Below are 21,827 nucleotides of genomic sequence, written 5' to 3' on the forward strand. Positions count from 1 at the left end.
GCTTTGTAACTAGTATAATGACCATACAAGCTAAACAAATGCATAACACTATAATAGAGTGTATTTCCTGGTGTTAGTAAGAAAAGGAAAGAGTTCTCATTATAAATACATAGGCGATGCTGAGAATGAAAGCCATCAAGGGAAGGATTTGGTAGTCTGGAGTCCCACACTTGGTTCTAAGTTGAGCCTCAGCCACCAAAGGAACCTTCATTCACTCCCTGGATGGAAGTCCCATGTGATCCTATTTAAATATTACCAAGATGACTTAAACTCTAACTGCAGATGGCCATCTTTGTCTTGAAGATGGAGCCTACTTTCACCTGTGAAGCTTAGCTTTGCAATGTCTTCAGAGCAGCAGAGGGTTTTGAACAGCATCTCATACACAGCCTTTTCATACATTCCACCATTCATGTTAAGTGGAAGGTAGGTTCTACACGTAAGCACTGAGAGCCAGTTACTCTCCATGAGTGGGAGAAAGCACTACTTCAACTGCAGAGACAACTCCCCCAAACTGGAAGGAAATAGCTTTAGGTGAATGAATTATTACATGTTCATTCAAAGCCTTATTGTTTCATACGATGTCCAAGAATACTTCAAGAAGAACATTTTTAAGAGTGCTTGAGTCAATTGTATTTCAGTGGAAGGAAGCCTATAAATTTGCAGACATGGTGGAGCACAGGTGTGTGATATTAACAAACTGCTCAACAGATTTCTAGCACAGTGGGTGCTATGCTCCAATTTTCTCACGTCTGGAAAGTTTACACAATTCATATACATTGAACTGGGGTGAGATGTGATTTATCTAGTCTTTTAAATTCAGGGTAAAAGTGGTATTTAGAGTGTCTTTCTTTTCTTTCTTTCTTTTTTTTTTTTTTAAGTATGTTAACTTAATGTAAGCAGGTTCAGGTACCTGTAATTAAGTGGAAAATCTTTGCATAGTGATCTCATGGATGACCTAGCTAACTCAAGTCTCTGTTAGGTTTAGACAAGCCTGATATAACATAATGAAAACTGATCAACATGGTCTTGGATCCATTTAATGTGGAGTCTGAGCCTTGATTGTGAAAGAGAACCTGTGCTATGGGAAGGGAAGAGTCTATGGGGGTAGAATTTTTCACAAGTGCTTGGCTGGGTACAAAGAAAGAGGACACAGAAACAGAGTGTTGGAGAGAAAGGAAGCAGGAGAAGAAGCGGGAGGGACAGTTGTTAAGTCCACCTTCTCATGAGAGGACTTGGGCTGGGCAATCCTACTACTGATTTGCTCACCTTTATTCTACAAGAAAACAAACCCAGGATAGAAAATGGGAGCAGGTATTTAAACAGATCATTTTCCAGCAGTGGTGTCTATTTCTTTTATTACAGAAACTTTTATGAATCATTCTTTTTTATTTTGTTGACAGTGCTAGGGATCAGACCCAGGGCCTCACATGCTAGGCAAGCACTCCACCACTGAGCAGCATCCCTAACCCTCTGAATAGTTCTTGAGTCTCCATTCTCACTGGGGACTGGGGGTTATGGACTGAAAGTGAATTCTTTGGGTTTTTCAAAAGATGCCCTTTAACAGGGTTCCTGAGAGAAACACACTTAACCCAGGCTGGGGACATTTTAGACATCGTGGGTGTATTTCATGGGAATACAATATGTGTATAAACTACAGTGTTTACAAGGGGACTTTGACTTATTCAGCTCTCTCTATATTATACTTATAGCCTCACGCGCAAAGAGTTCAGTTTAGTGCTTCATAGCTAACAGGCACTCAATGAGATATTGTTAAATCAAAATAAACTATCCCCTTCCTCAAAAGCAATGTAAAAAAAATCAAACACTCTTGAGCTGTGTCCAGTCCTAATAGAGTTTTGGTTAAATTCCATAGTCCAGGGAACCTTTCAAGTGGCTACGAGAGCAACAATCCTAGAAACTACACAAGTTCTGCAATGAATCCAGGAGTTTAACACCTTCTTCTGACACAGTTACAGAAGATTCTTGCAGTGAAAGAATGGGACACTGCCCTGCAGAATCAACCCAGGACATCAATGGGTAATGCAGGACTGGGCCACTATGACCACACACCTGAGATTCTTGGCTACTTTTTCCACAGTTGCCTCCCTAAGGACCTCTGCTAGCCATCACCCACAACCATCATCTGGCTTCCCATCACTCAACTCTCTAGGCACAGAACCACACTGCAGGTTTCAAGGGATGGGAGATAGGAACAGAGTTATTTTCGAAGTGCTGGTCCAAGTGGGAGAATGAAATCAGAAGGGCAGGCTGTGTAAGGTTACGTACATAAAAAGAAGAGAGAAGGGGAAGGCAAGGGGTAGACTTCCTTCATTTGTCATTCCTGCAATTTTCCAGATATTAAATTTTTGGTTTAATGATGAAGAACAGGGGCTATTCTCAAGCTATGTAATAGCAACGAAGCCAGATCCCTTTTAACAGATGAACATGATATACACTACACTAATAGTTTCCATTTTTAAAACTGCAAAATGATAGTGATGAAATGACATTTTTAAAGTGTTTATGCTTCATATCCATTAAGACATTAAGAACAATTTCCACCAAACCCTTGGCAGCTCATCTACCAGGAGAGTTATCCGCTCTTGGTTGGCTTGGTATCAATTCTCCCTCAGCTCTAACAAACTGCCCCCAGGTCACAGATGTCTTGTGTCAAACACTTGTTAGTACTAGCAAACACTAAAGAGTCCATGTTGAAGAAAGTAAAAGATGCAAAATATCTAGGCTATTCCTACCATAAAGGTGGTAGGAGTTTTGTATGTGAACATACTGGATAAAAATCAATGAAATCAGAAGAGGCTTCTAAGCTTAGCTATAACTATGGCTTGATTGGAAGCATTCCTACAAATGAAATCACAAGTGCTAGTTACAAGAGCTTTGATCACAATCTATGTGCTTCTACTTTGTCCATTTCCTGAATTTTGTCTTGAAAGAAAAAAACAGGATAGAAAGGTATGGCAAACGGATTCAACTGACATTTCTGTTTCATCACACTGCTATCTGGGCTCCCTAAAGTTTGGGCTTATTACTTCCAATACTGACTTTAAATAAACCTGCAATCTCTATATAGCAATAGCTGTAGGATGTAGGGATACATTAAAATAATTGTCCTGCTATAGCTCACTGGAACAAAACATTTTTAAATAAAATAAGGATTGGTGTAGAGCATCTCTGTCAACAACTATCAGTCAAAGGTGCTAGCAAGTCTGTTTAAAAAAAATTCTAAAATTGACTTGTCACTAAGTTATTAAAAAAAAACCCAGAGATCCATAGATCATGTGTGTGTGTGTGTGTGTGTGTGTGTGTGTGTGTGTGATACAGATATATATATCTGTAAAGACTACAACAATTGCATGAGGTCTGTGAGCCAGTAAGCCCTCATACAAGGTTAAATAAAAAGAACACTGCCCAGGCTTCTTCGTGATTTCTGTTTCCTATTTGCTCATAAATACTTCAGTAGTGTCACATTGATACTTAAGTTCACGATTCCTATAACCTATGGAATTCAGAAAAATGATGACTTATAGGACCATTCTGTTCACTGTGACAAGAATAATGTCAGGGGGTATGTAGACACTTGTGCGGGGATGCAGAATGGACACTTCTGAGCAGAACAAAGCACCTGGGCAGGAAGGGAGAAAAAGAAAAGATGGAAATGTCACTGCTGACCAGTATCCACTCAAATGTTATGTACTTGTTGACCTGTTTGCCTTGTCCATGAAAGATGAATCAGTTCTAAGACCCAGAACTGCTGGTGGAATTTGTTGCTATTTGTCACTTTGTTTCTTTGCCAAATGGATGTCCAGAGAAGACCTCAACATGAACTTGAGTCTGAAGAATCCTGGACGCATGGGTTGGTTCTGGGGAGCCTGTGTTTGATTCAGGTGGTGGGATTAGGATCATGAATCCAAATACCCTTGTGTGGACAGCTGATACTCTGGCGCCCAGCCTAGCTTCTGAAATTTTTATGAATGCTTATACAAACACCAAGCAAAATAATCCGGTTTGGTAAAGAATTCCCATCACTGCCAGGTGTGGTGGCACAGGCTTGTCATCCCTGCAGCTTGGGAAGCTGAGGCAGGAGGACTGCAAGCTGAAAGCTAGCCTCAGTAACTTAGCAAGACCCTGTATCAAAATAAAAAATAAATTGGGCTGGGGCATATAGCTCAGCAGTTAAACACTCCTGGGTTCCATCTCCAGTACAAAAAAAAAAAAAAAATTCCTATCACTATCATCATAGAAACTTTCAAGTATATACACTATTAACAAACTCGAAATCCTGGAACAAAATCAGAAGCAGAAAAAAGGAATGCACGAGGAATTCTCAGAGGGAGAAATAACTCAGCACAAAACTATGAAAGAGGATGTGTCTGGCTCATGTCCTCTTCCTTTTTGATTCTACCTAAACGTGTCTTCCTTTGTCATTGTTAACCTGGGTGGGGTTGGAGAGGATATGGTGTGTGTGGTTTCAAATCTTAACCTGATCTTAATACCAGTATGACGGTATCCAGGGGAGAGGCTTTGGGGAGGTGATCAGACCATGAGGGTGGAGCCCTTGTGAATGGGATTAGTGGCCTGACATGAGGGACTTCAGAGAGCTCTCTACCCCTCTTTCCACAATGTGAAGGCACAGCCAGGGGACATAGTCTTCTGCCTGGAAAGAGGCCCTTCCCAGGATTGGGTCAGGCTGGCACCCTGGTCTTAGACTTCCAACCTCCAAAACTATGAGGAATAAACTTCTGTTGTTCGTTAGCCATCCCGTCTGTGACACCCTGTTATAGCAGCCTGAATTAAGACAGCAGCCCTGAGCAGCAAAGCCCAAAATGAGAATGTCCAGAGGCAGCATGCTTCCAAGACCTTCCATACCCTCTCTACTTACCTGATGGTTTGCTCAGGTAAGTAGATAAAAGAAATTTTAATCCTAAAACCCACTATCTAATGATTAAAAACAAATACTACATTTTCAGATGTTCTTTATCAGTATTGATGTTCCCTGTTCTGAGGAAAAATGCAACTTTACTTTCACACATGATTTCTACAGTCTGAACATGGCATGTGACAAAAGGATTCAAACTAAGCTTCCAGAAATATCTTAAAGGCAATTAACACACAATACTTGCAGAGAGCTCTGTCTCTGGTTTGGTATCATGGAGCATGGCCAAGAATAACTGACTTACCTCCTAACTGGAATTTTACCAGTTGTGTTGGTCATAAATGCCAATTTCATCCAGCTGGAAAACAACAACAACAATACTGTTTATTAGAAGGAACAGCTTCAATCCAATGAAGAACTTTAAAACAAAATGTATTCCAACAAAAACATCTGTCCTAAAAATCTCAGATAATTATGTAGTATGAGATGAATTTGGGACTATCAGATTTGGTAGATAAAAACATAGAACCTTCAGTTAAATTTGAATTTCAGATAGGTAGCATAACATTTTTTTGTGTAAGTATGTCCTGTATAATACTTGGAAAACATAGTAAAACATTATCTGTTACTTATCTAAAATTCAATTAACTGAGGAACCAATGTTTTATCTGGTAAACCTAGATGAACCATAAAATTGGAAGCTCAAACTGAGCAAAACATACTGCCAGTACTTATTTGTGATTGACCTCATCCTTAATTCTTGTACTTTACTAATACACCAAGGTGACAGAAAATGCAAATGAACAGTGACACCAGCCAGCCTTATCCTGAGGACCCATGAGGATCCATCACTCCAGGATCCCAGCATCATAACCTAGATCAAAGCTCCACCTGCCTTAACCTTCAATAGTCAGAGAAGGTCATCATAATGTTGGGTAACTCTGTGTTCTCCCTATGCTCATGGGCTACATGAGGACCCAGAACATCTGTTTATATTGTAGAACTAGGATTGTTCTTAGCTAATGACTTCCATTCTCACTGTTTCCAGTTAATAATACCCTAAGCATCCACAGAACATCAGGACTTGGTAAAGTTTCTGTTTTTGGTCAAGTTTCTTGGAAGAACAGTGACCAATTCTTTAGAAGATGTTTTCAAGGAAAAGGGAGTGATGAAGGCAGATTGGGCAGGGAAGATGGTTAAGCAAAACTGGAGTCTTAGCTGGAGCTTTAGCCTCATCTTCTGTGACATGCACCAGCCTTGGTGGCACAGGGCTGGCCTTTTGTTCCCTGTTTCAGCCTGCTATTGGCTTTAGGCTTCCCCTTAGAGGGAGACAGGAGCATCATCTCCTGGGCATGGAGGCTTCCACTTAGCAGAGGGTAATCTCTGGAGAAGTGGACAGGTCTGAGCTGCTGGTGGATAGGTGAACAACAGCTCCACAAAGACATATGGACAGGATGCTGGAAGATTTGGTGTCCAGATCTGAATATTTGGGTCACTAAGTATCAATGAGCCTTCCGAAGTCTTTGATCCTTTGGGACTATCAGTAACCAAAGTCACAACACTGAAATTTCCATTAAGCTTCTCTTTAAGGAAAAAAAAAAAAAAAAGAAAAGAAAAGAAAAGAAAGAAAAAAGAAAAAATATGCCAGAGTCACTGTAAGGAAAAAAAAAAAAAAGGCTGCTAAACAGCAAATAGGAATTTACAAAACTATATAAGTTCCCTCCACTATGATGATGGAGAGAAAGTTGGAGGGATACTATAACATTCAAGCAACTAGTATTGCATGAGGAGTGACTGGAAGCCAGGTACTGGGCTAGGTGCTTTCCAATTTTACCTTCATGGTAATTTTAATTCCCAGATGGGAAAAATGAAGCTGAGAAATTGCCTGAAGTGGCAAAGCCGGGGTCCATAGCCCAGATCTATACCTGTGATATGACCAGGAAGTGAAGACTGAGAGTGCCTTAGGACTGGCCTGTTCGCCCACTACCAAACAGGGACGATCAGTTACTGAATCACACTGTTGATGCCACGGCCTAATTTCTCCATGTGATTCCTTTTGGCACCTCACAGACTCTACCAATAGTTCTACACATGCAGGCAGCCTCACACCCTTATGGATCCACTGCTTTTCAAAAAGGCTAACATTGGACTTTGGCTAGTGCTGGGAGCCATTAGCCAAGTAGGTATGACAATTTCCTTGCCAGCGTACCCCATGTTGCTTAGTGGAAGGACTCGTGGAAATAGGACATTTTGCAGTAACATTGCATGTAAGGTGACCTTGCTCAAGGACCAGGGCGGATCCGGGTTTAGGGCGGTTCCAGGTTTAAGATTATTCCTGCTGGGAATGGGGCGTATCCTGCTGCCTGAGTTTTCCTTGAGTTCTCCCAGGATTCAGAGAGTTTTGGGGAGGCAGAGGAGAGTATTTGAGAGAGAACGTGGATTTCCCCAGAACGTGTTTGGAGAGGGCCAGTGTGAGTTCGGGAATAAAGAATTGCTGTTTGAATCTACAAAGCTGTGAGTGGCTCGTGATTTTGTGCCCAGCCAGACTGCGGCAGGCTAGGATTTCTTCTTGGAGAATTTTCACATCACCTTGAAAGACTAGTTTGAGTAGGATTAAAATCTAACACTGCAGTACTCCTCTGGATTTTACATGAAATAAGCTGGGGTAACACCTCTGGATCCTTGACTGAATCCTTGACTGAATTTTAGAAAGAAATTCACAAGGATGTGTGGATCCTTGATTGTGGCTCAATGGCAGGTGTTAGACCAGGGGCCAGGGCCTCCTTTTTCACTATTGCCAAGGCTGTTTCTGCACATACTTTTCTCTGCCATGCTCCCCATTTCTGTTTCTGAAGTGGAGGTTGAGCTACCCTGGTACTCAGTTATGGGCCCCAGGCATGTAGAACTACCTATCAGGAAACTGAAGATATAAAAACCATAGGCTACAGAGTGGCTGAAGTTCCTGTAGCTTTTGGCCATCAACCACATGATTCCCCTGGGCTTGGGGCTATGGGTTCATCATGAGTGCTGTGCTAGATTGTATGAAGAGTGTAGGTTTGTGTTGGTCAGCTCATGGTCCAAGGTCAGGAAAGTGGAGGGGGAAGGCAGACAGGAATTGGCCTGACAAGATACTTAGGCTTCATCTCCTAAGGTGACCACTGCTTGATAATTTCCAAGAACAAAGGGTGATGCAAACAAAACTCACTGTTTCTTGAGGCAGGTCATTGGACTGACGTTGTTGGCCCTGAAGTTGTGTATGATTGATCTCAGGCCTTCTACCCATTGCTGAAAGAAAGAAAAAATGTCTCTTGGTGAGTAAATATGTTGCAGCAAAATAAGGTGTTTTGTTTATTTATTTATTTAAAAAAAATCAGACAGCCTATATTCATTTTGTATAATAAAAACTTTTCTTTTATCCCGTTCCTGTCACCTAGCTACTTACATTTTGCACACTCATATTTTATCCTTTAATAAACAGTTTTTGTTCTTTGCATGAAGATAAATGTGCCATCTATAGTCCCATAAAATACATGGTTGCCACAAAAGAATGCTGCCCACTGATTGAGTTTTTAAACTTTCTATTTGCAGTTTCTTTAAAATAAGCCCTCTTTTTGTTGCTGGCAATCTCAGATCTTCCTGAGCAATATTATATAATACATGATGACCTATCTCCCTATTCCTGTTTTAGAGCATGAATACATAGGGGTCCTTCCATTGTGTGATTGTTTCAATCTCTGTTTGTTACGTATTTTACCTGTCCATGTTTTCCAACAAAGCTTTGAAAGGTAAAAGATCCTTTGATTGCCTGGATACCCGAACCAAGCAGTGAGTGATGTGCTCAGGCAATTTCTGTATAAGGACTTGGACCTCAGCTGTGGTTCATACCATCACTCCATGGATTTACAAGGGAAAGTGAAGGAAGATTGAGCCTGGCAGAGAAGGAATCTAGCTCTCTAAAAGGGCATTTTACTAGAAAAAGCTATTCCATGAACTAAGGCAAACTGTTTTTGGATCCAGTAACTGATGCCAACAAACGCTGTCAGAGCATCACACCCTCAATAAAACGCACTGCAACAAATTGGTATTTTGGGTCAAACAGAACCATGGCTCACACCTAAGCGGCTTCCTTACCTTCACCTTCTTATTCTTATAGTCTGAGTGCTTAAGTTTACTGGTCAGTGCTAAGAAAGGAAAAGTATTTGGGAATAGATAGCCATGTAGATGGAAATACTACCTGCAACGTTCACATATTCTCTCTGAATTTAAATGAAATAGATATAAAATTCAGCATCTCAGTTGCAGTAGTCATATTTCAAATGCTCAAAAGCTAACATGAGGCTGATGGCTACCATACTGGAGAGTACAAATAGGAACATTTCCATCATCACAGAAGTTTCTGTTGGACTGTCCAGCACAGTACAACCAGGTTTATCATGGTCAAGCGATTTAATCCTTGCAAGGGCCACAGGTGATGACTGAACTATGAGTGTGTATTTGGTTTTGCTATTTAGCTTCTATTAACTTTAATTGTGTTAAAATATACACAATATAAAGCCTAATCATTTCAAGTGAATTGTTCGATGGCATTAATTCCATTCAGCATATTGTGCTGCCACCAACACCATATATGGCCACAATGGTTTTCATCATGTAAAAATGCAACATTACCCTTTAAACAGTAATTTCCCATCCCCGAGTTCCCCAATCCCTGGTTGACCACCATTCTCTGTGTGTGTGTGTGTGTGTGTATTACTGGGTACTGAACCCAGGGGTGCTCTACCACTGAATTACATCCCATTCCTCCCTTCCTTCCTTCCTTTCTTTCTTTTCTTCCGTCCTTCCTTCCCTCTTTCTCTCTCTGTCTTTCTTTTTATTAATTTTAAGATAGGGTCTCACTAAATTGCCCAGACTGACCTTGAACTCAGCCTCCTGGGTAATGGGATTATAGATGAGCACCCCCACTCCCCCAGCTCCTGTCACCATTCTACTTTCTGTCTCTATAATTTCAACTACTCTGGATATTTCAAATAAGTGAAATTATAAAGGATGTGTTCTTTTGGCTTGTTTCACTCTGAATAATGTCCTCAACCTCGCTCTATGCTTTAGTATATTTAGAATTTTCTGCATTTTTGTGGATGAAAAATATTCCATTGCAGTATATTCCATATTTTGCTTATTTATTTGTCTATCAATGGACACGTAGGTTACTTCTACTCTGGCTATTATGGTTAATGCTGCTATGAACACTGGTACATGAGTATCTCTAGCCCTGCTTTCAATTCTTTGGGGTAAAGGTTGAGAAGTGGAATTGTTGGATCATATGGTAATTTTGTGTTTATTTTTTGAGGAACCACCAAACTGTTTTCCACGGAAGTTGTACCATCTCACATTCCTACCAACAATGCACAAGGGTTCTGGTTTTTTTTTCCGTATATGCTCACTTGCTATTTTCTTTGGTTTTTGAATGCAGCCATCCTGATGGGTATGAAGCTCACAGGGTTTTTCCTGCTTCTTTTGTGCTCCAGTCATTCCTAACAGCTTTCTGGGGGAAGAGTTGGGAGCTTGAAGACGTAAATCTCCTTTTACAACTAGCAAAGTCCAGTTTCCTGAGAACCATGAATAGCATCAGAAGCCTCAGCAAACCTGAAGGTGAGGTCAGAATTCTGAGAGAGGAGGAAGAAATAAAATAGTAGCGTGAAAGAAACGCCTCCCTTATTTTTCATCATCAGACCTCTCTTCCTCTGTCAGGCTAAATGTGGACTGTAACTCCCTGGAGATTATCAAATATCCTGTTATTGGTCTAACAAACCACAGGCCCACACAGTTTCCCAAGACCAGACAGAAAAAGCACAAATAATTTGGTTGGCATTAACTGGGAAGTGTTTTCTCAACCTGAAGGCTTATGACATGTTCCAAAACACAGAACGAGGTTCGTAGTTTCCTAGGGCCAAAATGTGGACAATTCAGAGAGAATGGTGCCTGGTTTTTCTCCCCCCACCCTTCCCTGATCTTTTAAATGTTGTTGTTTTTAGGAATAAATTCCAGAGATGGTGGACTTTGTGGAGGCTTAAATAGCTTTCATTTTTTGAAAACACAATACTGGTGAAGAATCTTGTTTATCTGAATGAAAATGTAACTGAGAATGGCCTTTGAAGTCATTACTTCCATCCAATGTCAGGGCCCAGGCTCTAGTTAGTAGCAAGTGCCACCAGAATCCTCAGAGGCCCTAAAGGATAATGGGAGGAGAAGTATTGCTTAGTTCTCCCTATGAAGAAAGGAAGACTGAGGGCCTTGCCTCAGGTCACAGAGCAGCTGGCTTACAGCAGAGGGCAGTAAGAACCCTGCAGCTTGCAGGCCCTTCCTATAGGGCATATATTCACTCAATGACCTGTCCACACCTCTTCCTCTATGACATGGAAAAGGTCCCTTCAGACTTTTCTTTCTATGATTATTCAGGTCAAACCCACTTAGCTATGGTCAAAGGACTGTAGGAAAAAAAAAAAAAAGTGAAAGTTTCTTTGTCTTATTTTGTTCTTTTTAAACATAAAGTAGATGATATGCCAGCAGATGTCAGTAGAGTCCTAGTTTTGGTGGAAAGTTTTGCCAGGTGTGAACTACATGCCTATTAACTTCTTTGACCTTTTCCAGATTCACAAAAGCAAAAATATGGCAACTTAGATATGTCTTTTTGAATTGCTGAAAATAAGCTGGCATGACAATCAACTAGGATGCTTCTTTCACCACCCCCACCCCCACACACACCAGCATTGGTTCCGTGAAGTCAGGCCTATGAGATGATTTCTGCCACACTGGGTGCCTTCCTTCTGGTCCAGACATCCTCAATAGACAGTTGTAGTTCAGACATTGGGGAACCAGACCATGGCAGGGAATCAGACCTGATGTCCACATGGCTGTGGCGTCCCCACTTTCCCAGCCGTCTTCTCTTATTTTCTATTTTATTTTTTATCATTCTTTGGTGCTTGGGGATGGGACAGAGGTCTGGAGAATACTAAGCATGCACTGTACCACTGAACTATGCCTCTTGTTCTCTCATTTTTAACCTTTTAACTTTTTCTACATTCACTTAAAGCTTATTTGAACCCTTTGAAGAAGGGGCAGGGAAGACCCTTCAAGATGCCTTGTATGGGGTCATTTGTGGGGAGGGGGAGAAATGGGGGCTGCTTCTAATTCCTGGGAACTTCAGACCTCTGCTCTAAGATTCCTCAACCTTATCAACCTTACTTTCCTCATGCGGCCAGCGACCAGACTGCAGGCAAATGTCTGGGCCTTGCCTTCAGCTGTCTCTATGGCCATCAGAACACTAGAGCTGTCACAGGCAAAAAGAATGCCTTTCCCATGAGAAGAATGTAAAGAAATACCAACCTAACAGAACTAGACCAAAATCATATGAAATTACACTTAAAAAAAAAAAAAAGGTTTTTTTTCCTTCCTGGTAATGAAAACATTTAAGTCCTCTTTGTAGGAAAATGTAAAAGAGAGACAAATACAGCAAAAAATACAAATCACCCCAAATCTCATGATGCATATGAAGAGAGAGCCACCAACAATTTGCTTTTTGCCTTTCGAACCTTTTTCTATGCACAAATAGGTTTTCTGTCTTTAGAGGACTGGTTCCTATGATAACCAGTCCCATGATTATTCAGTCAGCTCCACTTCAGGCAGAATTCTTGCCCCGTCATCTCAACCTTATCTGTAGCTTTTGCTCCAGCAGCATTTCTTTTAGTTTAGTCCAAGAAGCATATTATCAATGCAAACAAGAACAGAGACCCCATGGCACCTACTAAGTTGACCATGTGATTTTTCTCCCAAGGGATGACTTAGCATCCTCCTCCTTAATTGTTTTTTTTTTTTTTTGGCGGGGGGGGGGGGGGGAGTTTGTTCTTAAAGATAAGGCTACTGGTGAGAGCAGTGAACACATCTCAACTGCCTCTGCTCAGAAGTTAACTAGAAACTTAATATCTAAAGTATCCAGCAACCAAGTCCCCTGGAAGTTGTTAAAATGCAAATGATCAAGACAGACTTACTGAATAAGACTCTAGGGATAGGGCCCAGGAATCTATTTGTGTGTGTGTGTGTGTGTGTGTGTGTGTGTGTGTGTGTTTGTGTTGCTGGGGAATGAACCCTGGGCCTCTCACATATAATAGGCAAGTGCTTTACCATTGATCTATAATTCCAATTCTACAAATCTGTTTTTGTTTTTTTTTTAAATGAGACTTCCGGGTGATTGTTTTGCAAATTCACAGTTAAAAAGCACTGTTCTATTTTTCCTGCCTCCATGCCCTCTCCTCACTCCTCCCTCCTTTTTGCCTCATCACCGTTCCTCTATTTTCCCGGTCTCCCTGCCATCCCCCCATTATGGATCAGCATCCACTTTTCAGAGAGAACATGCAGCCTTTGGTTTTTTGAGATTGGCTTACTTAGCTTAGCATGATATTCTCCAACTCTAATCATTTACCTGCAAATGCCATAATTTTATTCTCTTTTAATGCTGAGTAATATTTTATTGTGTATATATACCAAAGTTTCTCTATTCATTCATCTACTGAAAGGCATCTAGGTTGGCTCCACAGTTTAGCTATTGTGAATTGAGCTGCTATAAACATTGATGTGGCTGTGTCACAGTAGTATGCTGTCCTTTGGGTATAGACCAGAAGTTAGATTGCTGGGTTCAATGGTGGTTCCATTCCAAGTTTTCTAAGGAATCTCCATACTGCTTTCCAGATTGGTACTAGGAAACATGGTACCTGTATGACTGAACACATGGTGTGATGCTACATCGTGTACAGCCAGAGAAATGAAAAGTTGTTCTGCAATTGTATACAATGAATCAAATTGCATTCTGCTGTCATTTCTACCTAATTAAAATAAATAAATTTATGTATATATAAAGAAACCCCAACTACAAGATAATTATGATTAATGAAAGAACCAAGATATGAAATGAAACAGATCTATACATAAAGAAAAGGTCTTGAACAGATGTCAAAGAATTGGTGAGTAAACATGCATTTATATGTGTTCAGTGTTTAAGGAGTGAAACAAAACACTGTTCTAAACCTGCATCACTCAAAGAGATAGTTCCTAAGCCAAGAGAATCCACATTTCCTGGGAGCTTGTTAGGAATGCAGTGTCTCAATTCTCATCCCAGATCCACTGGATCACAATCTGCATTTTTAACCAGATTCCCAGGCGATCTGTAGGTGCATTAGTTTGAGATGCACAGGTGGAGAAGAATAGCTATTTTCAACTTGTAGTTCTCCTTCCATTGTCCATCTAGTCAGGTCGGGCTTTGATTTCCGTCCTTAGTCTATTCGTGTGACTGTAGCAAATTATCATATACTGGGTGTCTTAAAAGCAACAGAAATTTATTTCTCAGAACTCAATAGGCTGGAAAGTACCAAGATCAAGAAACCATCAAATTAAGTATGTAGTGAACACCCACTTTTTGGCTCATAGTTGATGACTTCTAATTGTGTCCTCACATGGTAGAAAGAGGACACGGGTTCTCTCTTGAATCTTTTTTAAAAATTAAGGGCTCCACTTTCGTGACCTCATCTCTTCTCAAAGGCTTTACCCCTTAATTCCATACCTTAGAGATCAGGGTATGTGCATTCAATACATGAATTTGGGAGGTCATGCATATCAACCTGTGACAGTTTCTTAAAGGACGTGATGTTTCCTAGACTGACTTCAGGTAGGCTATCTGATCTTCTAGTAATGTCCCTGGAAAGCTTCTAATTATCTCTTATTCTTTTATCCCACTCCATTTAGCCTGAACAAATCTGTGCTCACGAGGATGGAAATTCTGACCTAAATGTTTAGGTGAATGAAATTCCTATTTCTTGTTTTTGGAAACAAGAGGAGGCAGGATGCTACAGGTCATGGTTTTCACCTTCCCTGTCAGCTGTCAGAATACGAATGGATGGGGCCATCTGAAATTTTTTAAAATATGGTTACTTCTCAGTACCTGCAACACACAAATGTTGATCTATTCAGGGGTTTTCTTTGGGTTTATTTATTTATTATAAAATAATTGGAAATAAGAAAAAGTCAGGATATATTTTGACTGGCTGTTCTCCAGATGACTAATGGTGCCATCATTTAATTTTTATCTGCTCAAATAATATGTCAGAAATTTATATTACTGGAAATACAGCTTTAGACTCCTCTGCACTGAAGAAGGGAAACAAGACCAATTTGCTTGCACTTGGTACAGACTATGAAGCTTTTCAGATAACGATTGCCATAGAGCCTTAATCTTTTCTAAGATTCTTTATGAAGTGCTTAAGATGTAAAATCATAACATTTTGCAAATTCCAAGTGAATACTATTCAGGGAAGTAACTGCACCTCCATATTAAAATAGGAACTTAGTTTTAAGAAGGCACTTGAGCTATAGACAGCCATAAAATTTAGCCAGTGGCTCAGATTCTAACATAGAGACCACAGATGGAATGCCAATGTGTTTTCTCTTATGGATCTATAAAAGCATGGTGAGTGAAACTATTTCATTTCAACTACAAGAAGGCATTCATTGGCATGAAATTGTCAGTGTTTTATTTAAGGGCAGGCTAAGGGAAGAGATTTCCAGTTGGTACATAGTTAAAGGGGAAACTGTGGCTAGCACTTAGGGACTAGATTAGCAGTTCCAAGAACATCTTACATTAGAAACAATGAAGAAATTAGAAAACATTTTGGAAGCTTGGGTTCACCCACACAGATTCTGATTATCAACACAGCATGCTTGGACCATCAATCTACTTTTTAAACACTGTAGAAAATTCTAATGTGAACTTGCATTTGAGGATCATTGAGCAAGAAGAGAAGACCCCGTCAGGCAGCACACAGATGGATGCCTGTTAAATAGCTCTTTCATCTTAAAAGAAGTATGCACAAAATCAAGATAGAGACCTGGGCTCTGTGTGGGTTTCCTGGGAGAACATTTGTTACACCACTGGATACAGAAACCAATGATTCATTTCCCTGGTTGGGGGGACATAAGCATAAAATGACTCGGGCCATCAAATGTCCAATCATTAACTGAGAACTAAGGCTGAAGCCAGCACAGGAAGAACAGGGGCTGAAGGGCAGTGTTCTAAAAGTCTTGTGTCCCAATAGCATTTGGTCCAGGATTGAGGCCCAGAAATAATAAAACCTAGAAGTAGAGGCAGAGGGTCACAAGATGAAAAATGACTTAGGCATTTTATCCTTTCAACATATTCATCTAGGATGCTAAATCCACCTGGAAATTAAATGGGAGCTGACTATCAAAGTCTGTGTATCCCAGACCAACTTCTAAACCACACTAAGAAGAAAGAATACAACAATTTGTCTTTCACATCAATTACTTTCTCCTAACTCTCCCACACAGACAAGAGCAGGTACTAAATGTGGGTTTCACAAGACACGTGTTGGAAACTTCTCATGTCCAGTGGACAAGGAGCACATAGGCAGAATATGACAATGAATACAGTAAGAACACATCAGGCAAAGAAACCTGAAATTCACCCTAAACAACTGCAACTAGAAGGACGAGGGCAAAGTAGCAGAGTTTTCAAAGAATTTCCTGTGAGATAATGGAGCTAAGTTGCCATCCTAGACACCTCCAGTTGATAAACCCAGGATGGAGGTGACATTTGAGAGCCTAATATAACAACCAACAGCAAACTACTTCCAAAATTGGGAGTCAGACAGCAAAAGGAGTTTTGCCAAAATCCATGGAGAGACAACCTAACAGTAATCACCAAAGCTCCTGGAAAGTCAATAATCATTCTCATAAAAATTTCAAATTCCAAAAGTGGAGAAGTGATGAGGAAAAGAGAGAGCAACTGGGGTCACCTTCTTGACAGTCTGAATGTCTTCCAGGTAATGAAAACTTTTCATCTGCTGTTCTCCACCCACAGGGTGCAGTTGAAAGTTAACAGAGGACTATATTAAGTGCCATCTGATTCGTAAGTCACTTTCCTAGCATAGTAAATGAATATTTGGACAGGAAATGAGCTGCCAGCTGTGAGTAAGGGTGGCTGTGTTTGAAAGATAGAATCGAATAGGCCTGGGAAATATTTATACATTCCTAGTCACAATTATTTCAGTCACTCATAGAGCGTCAAAACACACTGTGGGCCTGACTGGGTATCTTGACAGCACTGGATAGTTAGGTCAAAAAGGACCTCTAAATAGTCACTGGAAAGGAGAGGGCAATGTGCCGTTCTTGGTAATGACTCAGAAACAAAAGTGTCAAATTCCCATGCCAAATGGATTTCTGTTCCTTAGCATTCCTAAGTGACAATTTTTGCACTGCCTAAGCCTGATTCTATAAAACCCTGTCAAAATATCTTATTGACTCTATAGAATCTTATCCCCAGCAATTTTGGAAGTATCAACTTCCAAAATCAGATTGCTATGCATACAACAACACAGGAGGAGGAAAATGTATGTTCATCCATGCCTTGTTTGTGCTTGTAGTCTTTAGACAAACAACTTAAGAAATTCTTTTTTTTTTTTTTTTGGTACCAGGGATTGAACCAAGAGATACTTAACCATTGCACCACATCTCCAAATTGTTTTTTATAGTTTAGTTTGAAACAGCATCTTACTAAGTCTCTCAGGGCCTTGCTCAGTTGCTGAGGCTGAATTTGAACTTGAGGATCCTCCTACCTCAGTTTCCTGGACCCCTGGATTATAGGCGTGTGCCACCATGACCAACCTGAAATTCTTTAGCGCCTCAAAGTTCACAAAGCACTATGTTCCTACAAACCCCAGAAATCATTGAAAAAGAAAATGCAACATTTATTTATTTTATGTAACATTTATTTGCATCCCTATGGAGAGTTCTAAAATAATTGCAGAATATAAAACTTTTGAGAAAACCAAAAGCATCCCATGCCAGTCAGAAACCATCAGTTCTTTGAGAGCATCAAAAAAAAAAAAAATGTCTTAATGCCATCAAATTCGTAAAACCCTGGTGGGAAGGAATGAGTAAAGAGTTGGTGAATTAAAAGGTGTTCATAAAATTGTTTCTTTGGTTAATGGCTTGTATCTACAACCCCCAAGGTCATGTTCTTACCGACATGTAACAGCTGACCATGTTGGAAAATTAAGTCATGCCACAGTAAAAAAGTATTACAGTATTTCAACTTGCAGCCAATGACACCAGCTGAATCTCTGGGATGAATCGTATCAATGAAGGAGACTCTATCTCTATCTCTCTCTCTCTCTTTTTTTTTCTTCAGTATTTCGGATTGAACCAATTGGCATTCTACCAATGAGCTACATCCCCAGTTCTTTTTATTTTTTATTTTGAGACAAGGTCTCTCTAAATTGTCCAGGCTGGCCTTAAATTTGTGACCCACCTGCCTTAGCCACCTGATTCACTGGGATTAACGGCATGCACTACCAAGCCCAAATATGTTTAACTTTAGGTAGCATCAGCCTGTTTAATTCAAGCAAATCAAATCATCAGGACTTTCAACATAAGAGGTATAACAAAGAATCTAAATCAGTAGGCTTGAATTTCATTATCTAACTTTCTCTTTTAAGAAAGATCCATATCACACACATCAAATAAGGTGGTCAGGGCCAGGGGCTGATTTCAGACAAATAGGGTCAATAGATTGAATATTTATGGTCAAGATGAATAAATGAATGGCAAAATGACATCATTATTTTGATACTTCTGGAAAAATGTCTGGCTGAATAATGCTTCTATGACATCATTTGCTAACTTTTTCTATATAGCACTGATTCTGAAGGATTTTAATTGATGTCCCTTTAATAAGAAAAAAAAAAGTTCTGGGAAATAACTGAAGGGCTTCTCTCCTTGCTGAGATTCACATGAAAATAATAATAGCTCTATTGTGCTACAGTAAAGAAATCTGTCTAGACAAGACTTTCTATATACCAGGCAACTTCCCCTTTAATGTGGAATTTTTAGAGAAATCTTTTGTGACCTACCAATTTGAAAGGTGCTTTTTCATGACATCTTCCAAAGATAGCCACATTAAAACACTGACATAGCAGTATATAACAACCATACTGTGCTATAGGCAGAAGGGGTTTTTCCCACCCCAGTCTTTATACAGGTAGGAAAAATGAGCCAACTTAGGAACTGCAGCACAGGGCAATAGCAGAACCCAGATCTGGAGTAGAGCCACCTGCAGGGTTCAAAACACTACTTATGTGACCTTGGACAACTTACTCAGCCTCTCTGGGCCTATTTTTTCCTCTTTAAAATGAGGATAATCATAACACTCATCCCATAGAGTTTGGTTGCAAGAATTAAATAATACATGAAAGCACTTTGAACACTGTCTGACACAAAATGCAAACTAAAAGATCATAACACTGTTGCTCTTATCATTACGGTTTGAGTACCATATATCCTAAATACTTGGGACTGGAACAGTTTGAGATTTCTTCAGATTTTTCAATATTTGCATATAAATAATGAGATATCTTGGGGATAAGGTCCAAATTAAATGAAAAATTAATTTGTGTTTTACATAGTCCAAAGGTAATTTTATACAATATTTTCATTGCACCTGTTTTGACTGTATTTTGTCTCTTACCTGTAACATGTGGCTGGGTGTGTACTTTTCCACTACCTGGCCTCATGTCTGTGTTAAAAATGTTCTGAATTTTGGACCATTTTGTATATTAGACTTTTGAGTTAAGGACACTCAACTTATATTATTATTAGGAGTCAGCAAACATTTTCTGTAAAACACCCCGATAATATTTTCAAACTTAGGGCAAACACAGTGGTTCTCTGTTATATGTTTTTCACATTTGTTAGTCTGATATTTATTTGTTTTAACAACACTTGAAAAACATAGGTGCTATTCTTTACTCACTGGCTGCACTTGCAAACCCCTGATGAGCAGTGAATTATTTGTTCTAGGCCATAGAGCTTGAAGGCAACTGAGTCTCATCTAAAATGAGGTACCTTATCACCCTTCCTGCTTTCCATTTTTAATTGTGCCCCAAAGATTAGAAATTATACCAATACATGTAGGCCTATGTTATAGGTATGTTATGTTCCTAGTGGCAGTTTTTGTTAGCAGTAAAAACTTGGAGATGTGTGGAAAATGAAGGAGCATTACAGCTCGTGACATTTATCTCTCTCAGGGGCCAAAAGGTGAGAACCAAATTTCACATTATGCTTCTGGTGAAATTAGAGTCACTCATTCTGCATCTCCTTGGTGGAGTCAATTGAGAATACTAGCAATAGCGCAGAATGAGCTGCTCTTGGCTGGGTCTAGTCTCTCTTCTTATGGAACTGTGAACTTCAAGACAGACAATGGTGAGACAGGGTTCAGCAATGAAAAGCACCCCTCCCCCATGAAAATCGGAGCAAACAGAGGTGCCAGGAGGCCAATAGGTTTCCAGAGAAATAAGAGAACACCAAGAAGATAAACCTCAAAGTTGTGGGAATTTACAATGACATTAAAGCCCAAGACGAAGTTTTAAAGAACAAGAAAATGCACTTGATGACATTTTTCAATGACAAAATGCAGTATATTGAACTCTATAAACTGCATGAGACCAACTAGGACTAAAAGAAAATGTGTGTGCATTCAAAAGACACGTTACTGTGGTTGCCAGGAGTTGTGGGGCAGGAGAATGGGGAAGAACTGATTAATGGACACAGGGTTTCCTTTTGAGATGACGAAAATGTTTAGGAACTAGACAGAGGTGGTGACTGCACAACACGGATATTCCAAATGGCAATGAACTGTTCATTTTAAAATGGTTAATTTAACATGATGAGAATGTCACTGTGATTACAAAATAAAGGACATAGGCGCTGGGGGAATGGACTTTAAGGGATTTTTCTTGGCTTCTTCTTACTCTTCTGTACTTTCTGTATAGAATGTAAAGCATGCACATGGTCTAACAGGAGCAATACTATTTTTGAATTCACACAACACCAGTTAAACTGCACTGTTGTGCAAATGGCTAAAATGACTTTACCACTATGCTGGTTGTACTTGTAGTTAAGACATTCAGGGAGCTAAATCCAAGCTCAAGGCTTCCATGTTACTATGCTATTCTCACTACACTAAGGAAAGTTCACTAATACAAATGACCAACTCCTTGAAAACAACTGCAAAACCTCTACTATCCCCAGTGTCCATGTTCCTAAATGTGGATCTAAAAAGAAGCTTTACATTTCAGTAATTTCAGCATGCCAGGCATGGGTGCAAGGCTGTAATCCCACTGACTCAGGAGGCTGAGACAGGAGGATCACAAGTTTAGAGGCCACCTTGATATCATGCCTCAAAATAAAAAGTAAAAAGGACTGGGGATGTAGCTCAGTGTAAAGCATCCCTGGGTTCAATTTCCAGTAACCCCAACCCCACTACCACAAAAAAGTAACTTCAGTGCAATAAATAAATAAATAAATAAATAAAAAACAATCAAGGAATTCTAAAAGAAAACAAAGAGCCATTTTCAGAATGTCATAAGCTGCAGGTATAGAACACAGGGATAATGCTAGTCCTGCACACATGTTCAGGGACACAGTGTGATCTCATCATGCTGTGTGATCCATAGCAGTTTACATGACAGATTCCTCAGAGAACATATTTTGAACAAATTCACTGTCCCTTTCTTTCTCTGCCCCAAAGTAACCAAGCTTGCAATTTCTGATTAACTATATCATATCCATAGTTAATCTTAGAAATCTGTTCTATACTTTAGCTTATTATTGTGATGAGTATTTGCCATTTTATGATTCCTGCACATCTAAGTAAATGGATATTTAATTATGATTAATGTGACTATGAAGCATTAAATCCAATCTGAGTTTTCTCTTATAACACAAGCTGGAACTGAGCCTCATGGCTGGCCAATAGTCCCCTTGACAACTGGTTGATTGATAGCCATAGTGACAACTGTGAGCAGACATGCAAATG

General features: G+C 39.8%; 1 protein-coding gene across 9 annotated transcripts in view; it reads right to left on the minus strand.

The window, feature by feature from the left end:
- The window catches only part of Plcb4 (phospholipase C beta 4), a 375,572-nt gene that overhangs the window by 90,990 nt on the left and 262,755 nt on the right, over positions 1-21,827 (minus strand). For all 9 annotated transcript variants that reach the window (XM_076851531.2, XM_076851528.2, XM_076851536.2 and 6 more), the window contains 2 exons: positions 8,097-8,176; positions 5,196-5,249 (listed from right to left, as the gene is read on the minus strand). In XM_076851531.2, coding sequence (XP_076707646.1) covers positions 5,196-5,249; positions 8,097-8,176 — 134 coding nt within the window. The remainder of the gene's footprint in view (positions 1-5,195; positions 5,250-8,096; positions 8,177-21,827) is intronic.

Source organism: Callospermophilus lateralis, chromosome 3, assembly GCF_048772815.1.
Source record: "Callospermophilus lateralis isolate mCalLat2 chromosome 3, mCalLat2.hap1, whole genome shotgun sequence".
NCBI classification, from domain to species: domain Eukaryota; kingdom Metazoa; phylum Chordata; class Mammalia; order Rodentia; family Sciuridae; genus Callospermophilus; species Callospermophilus lateralis.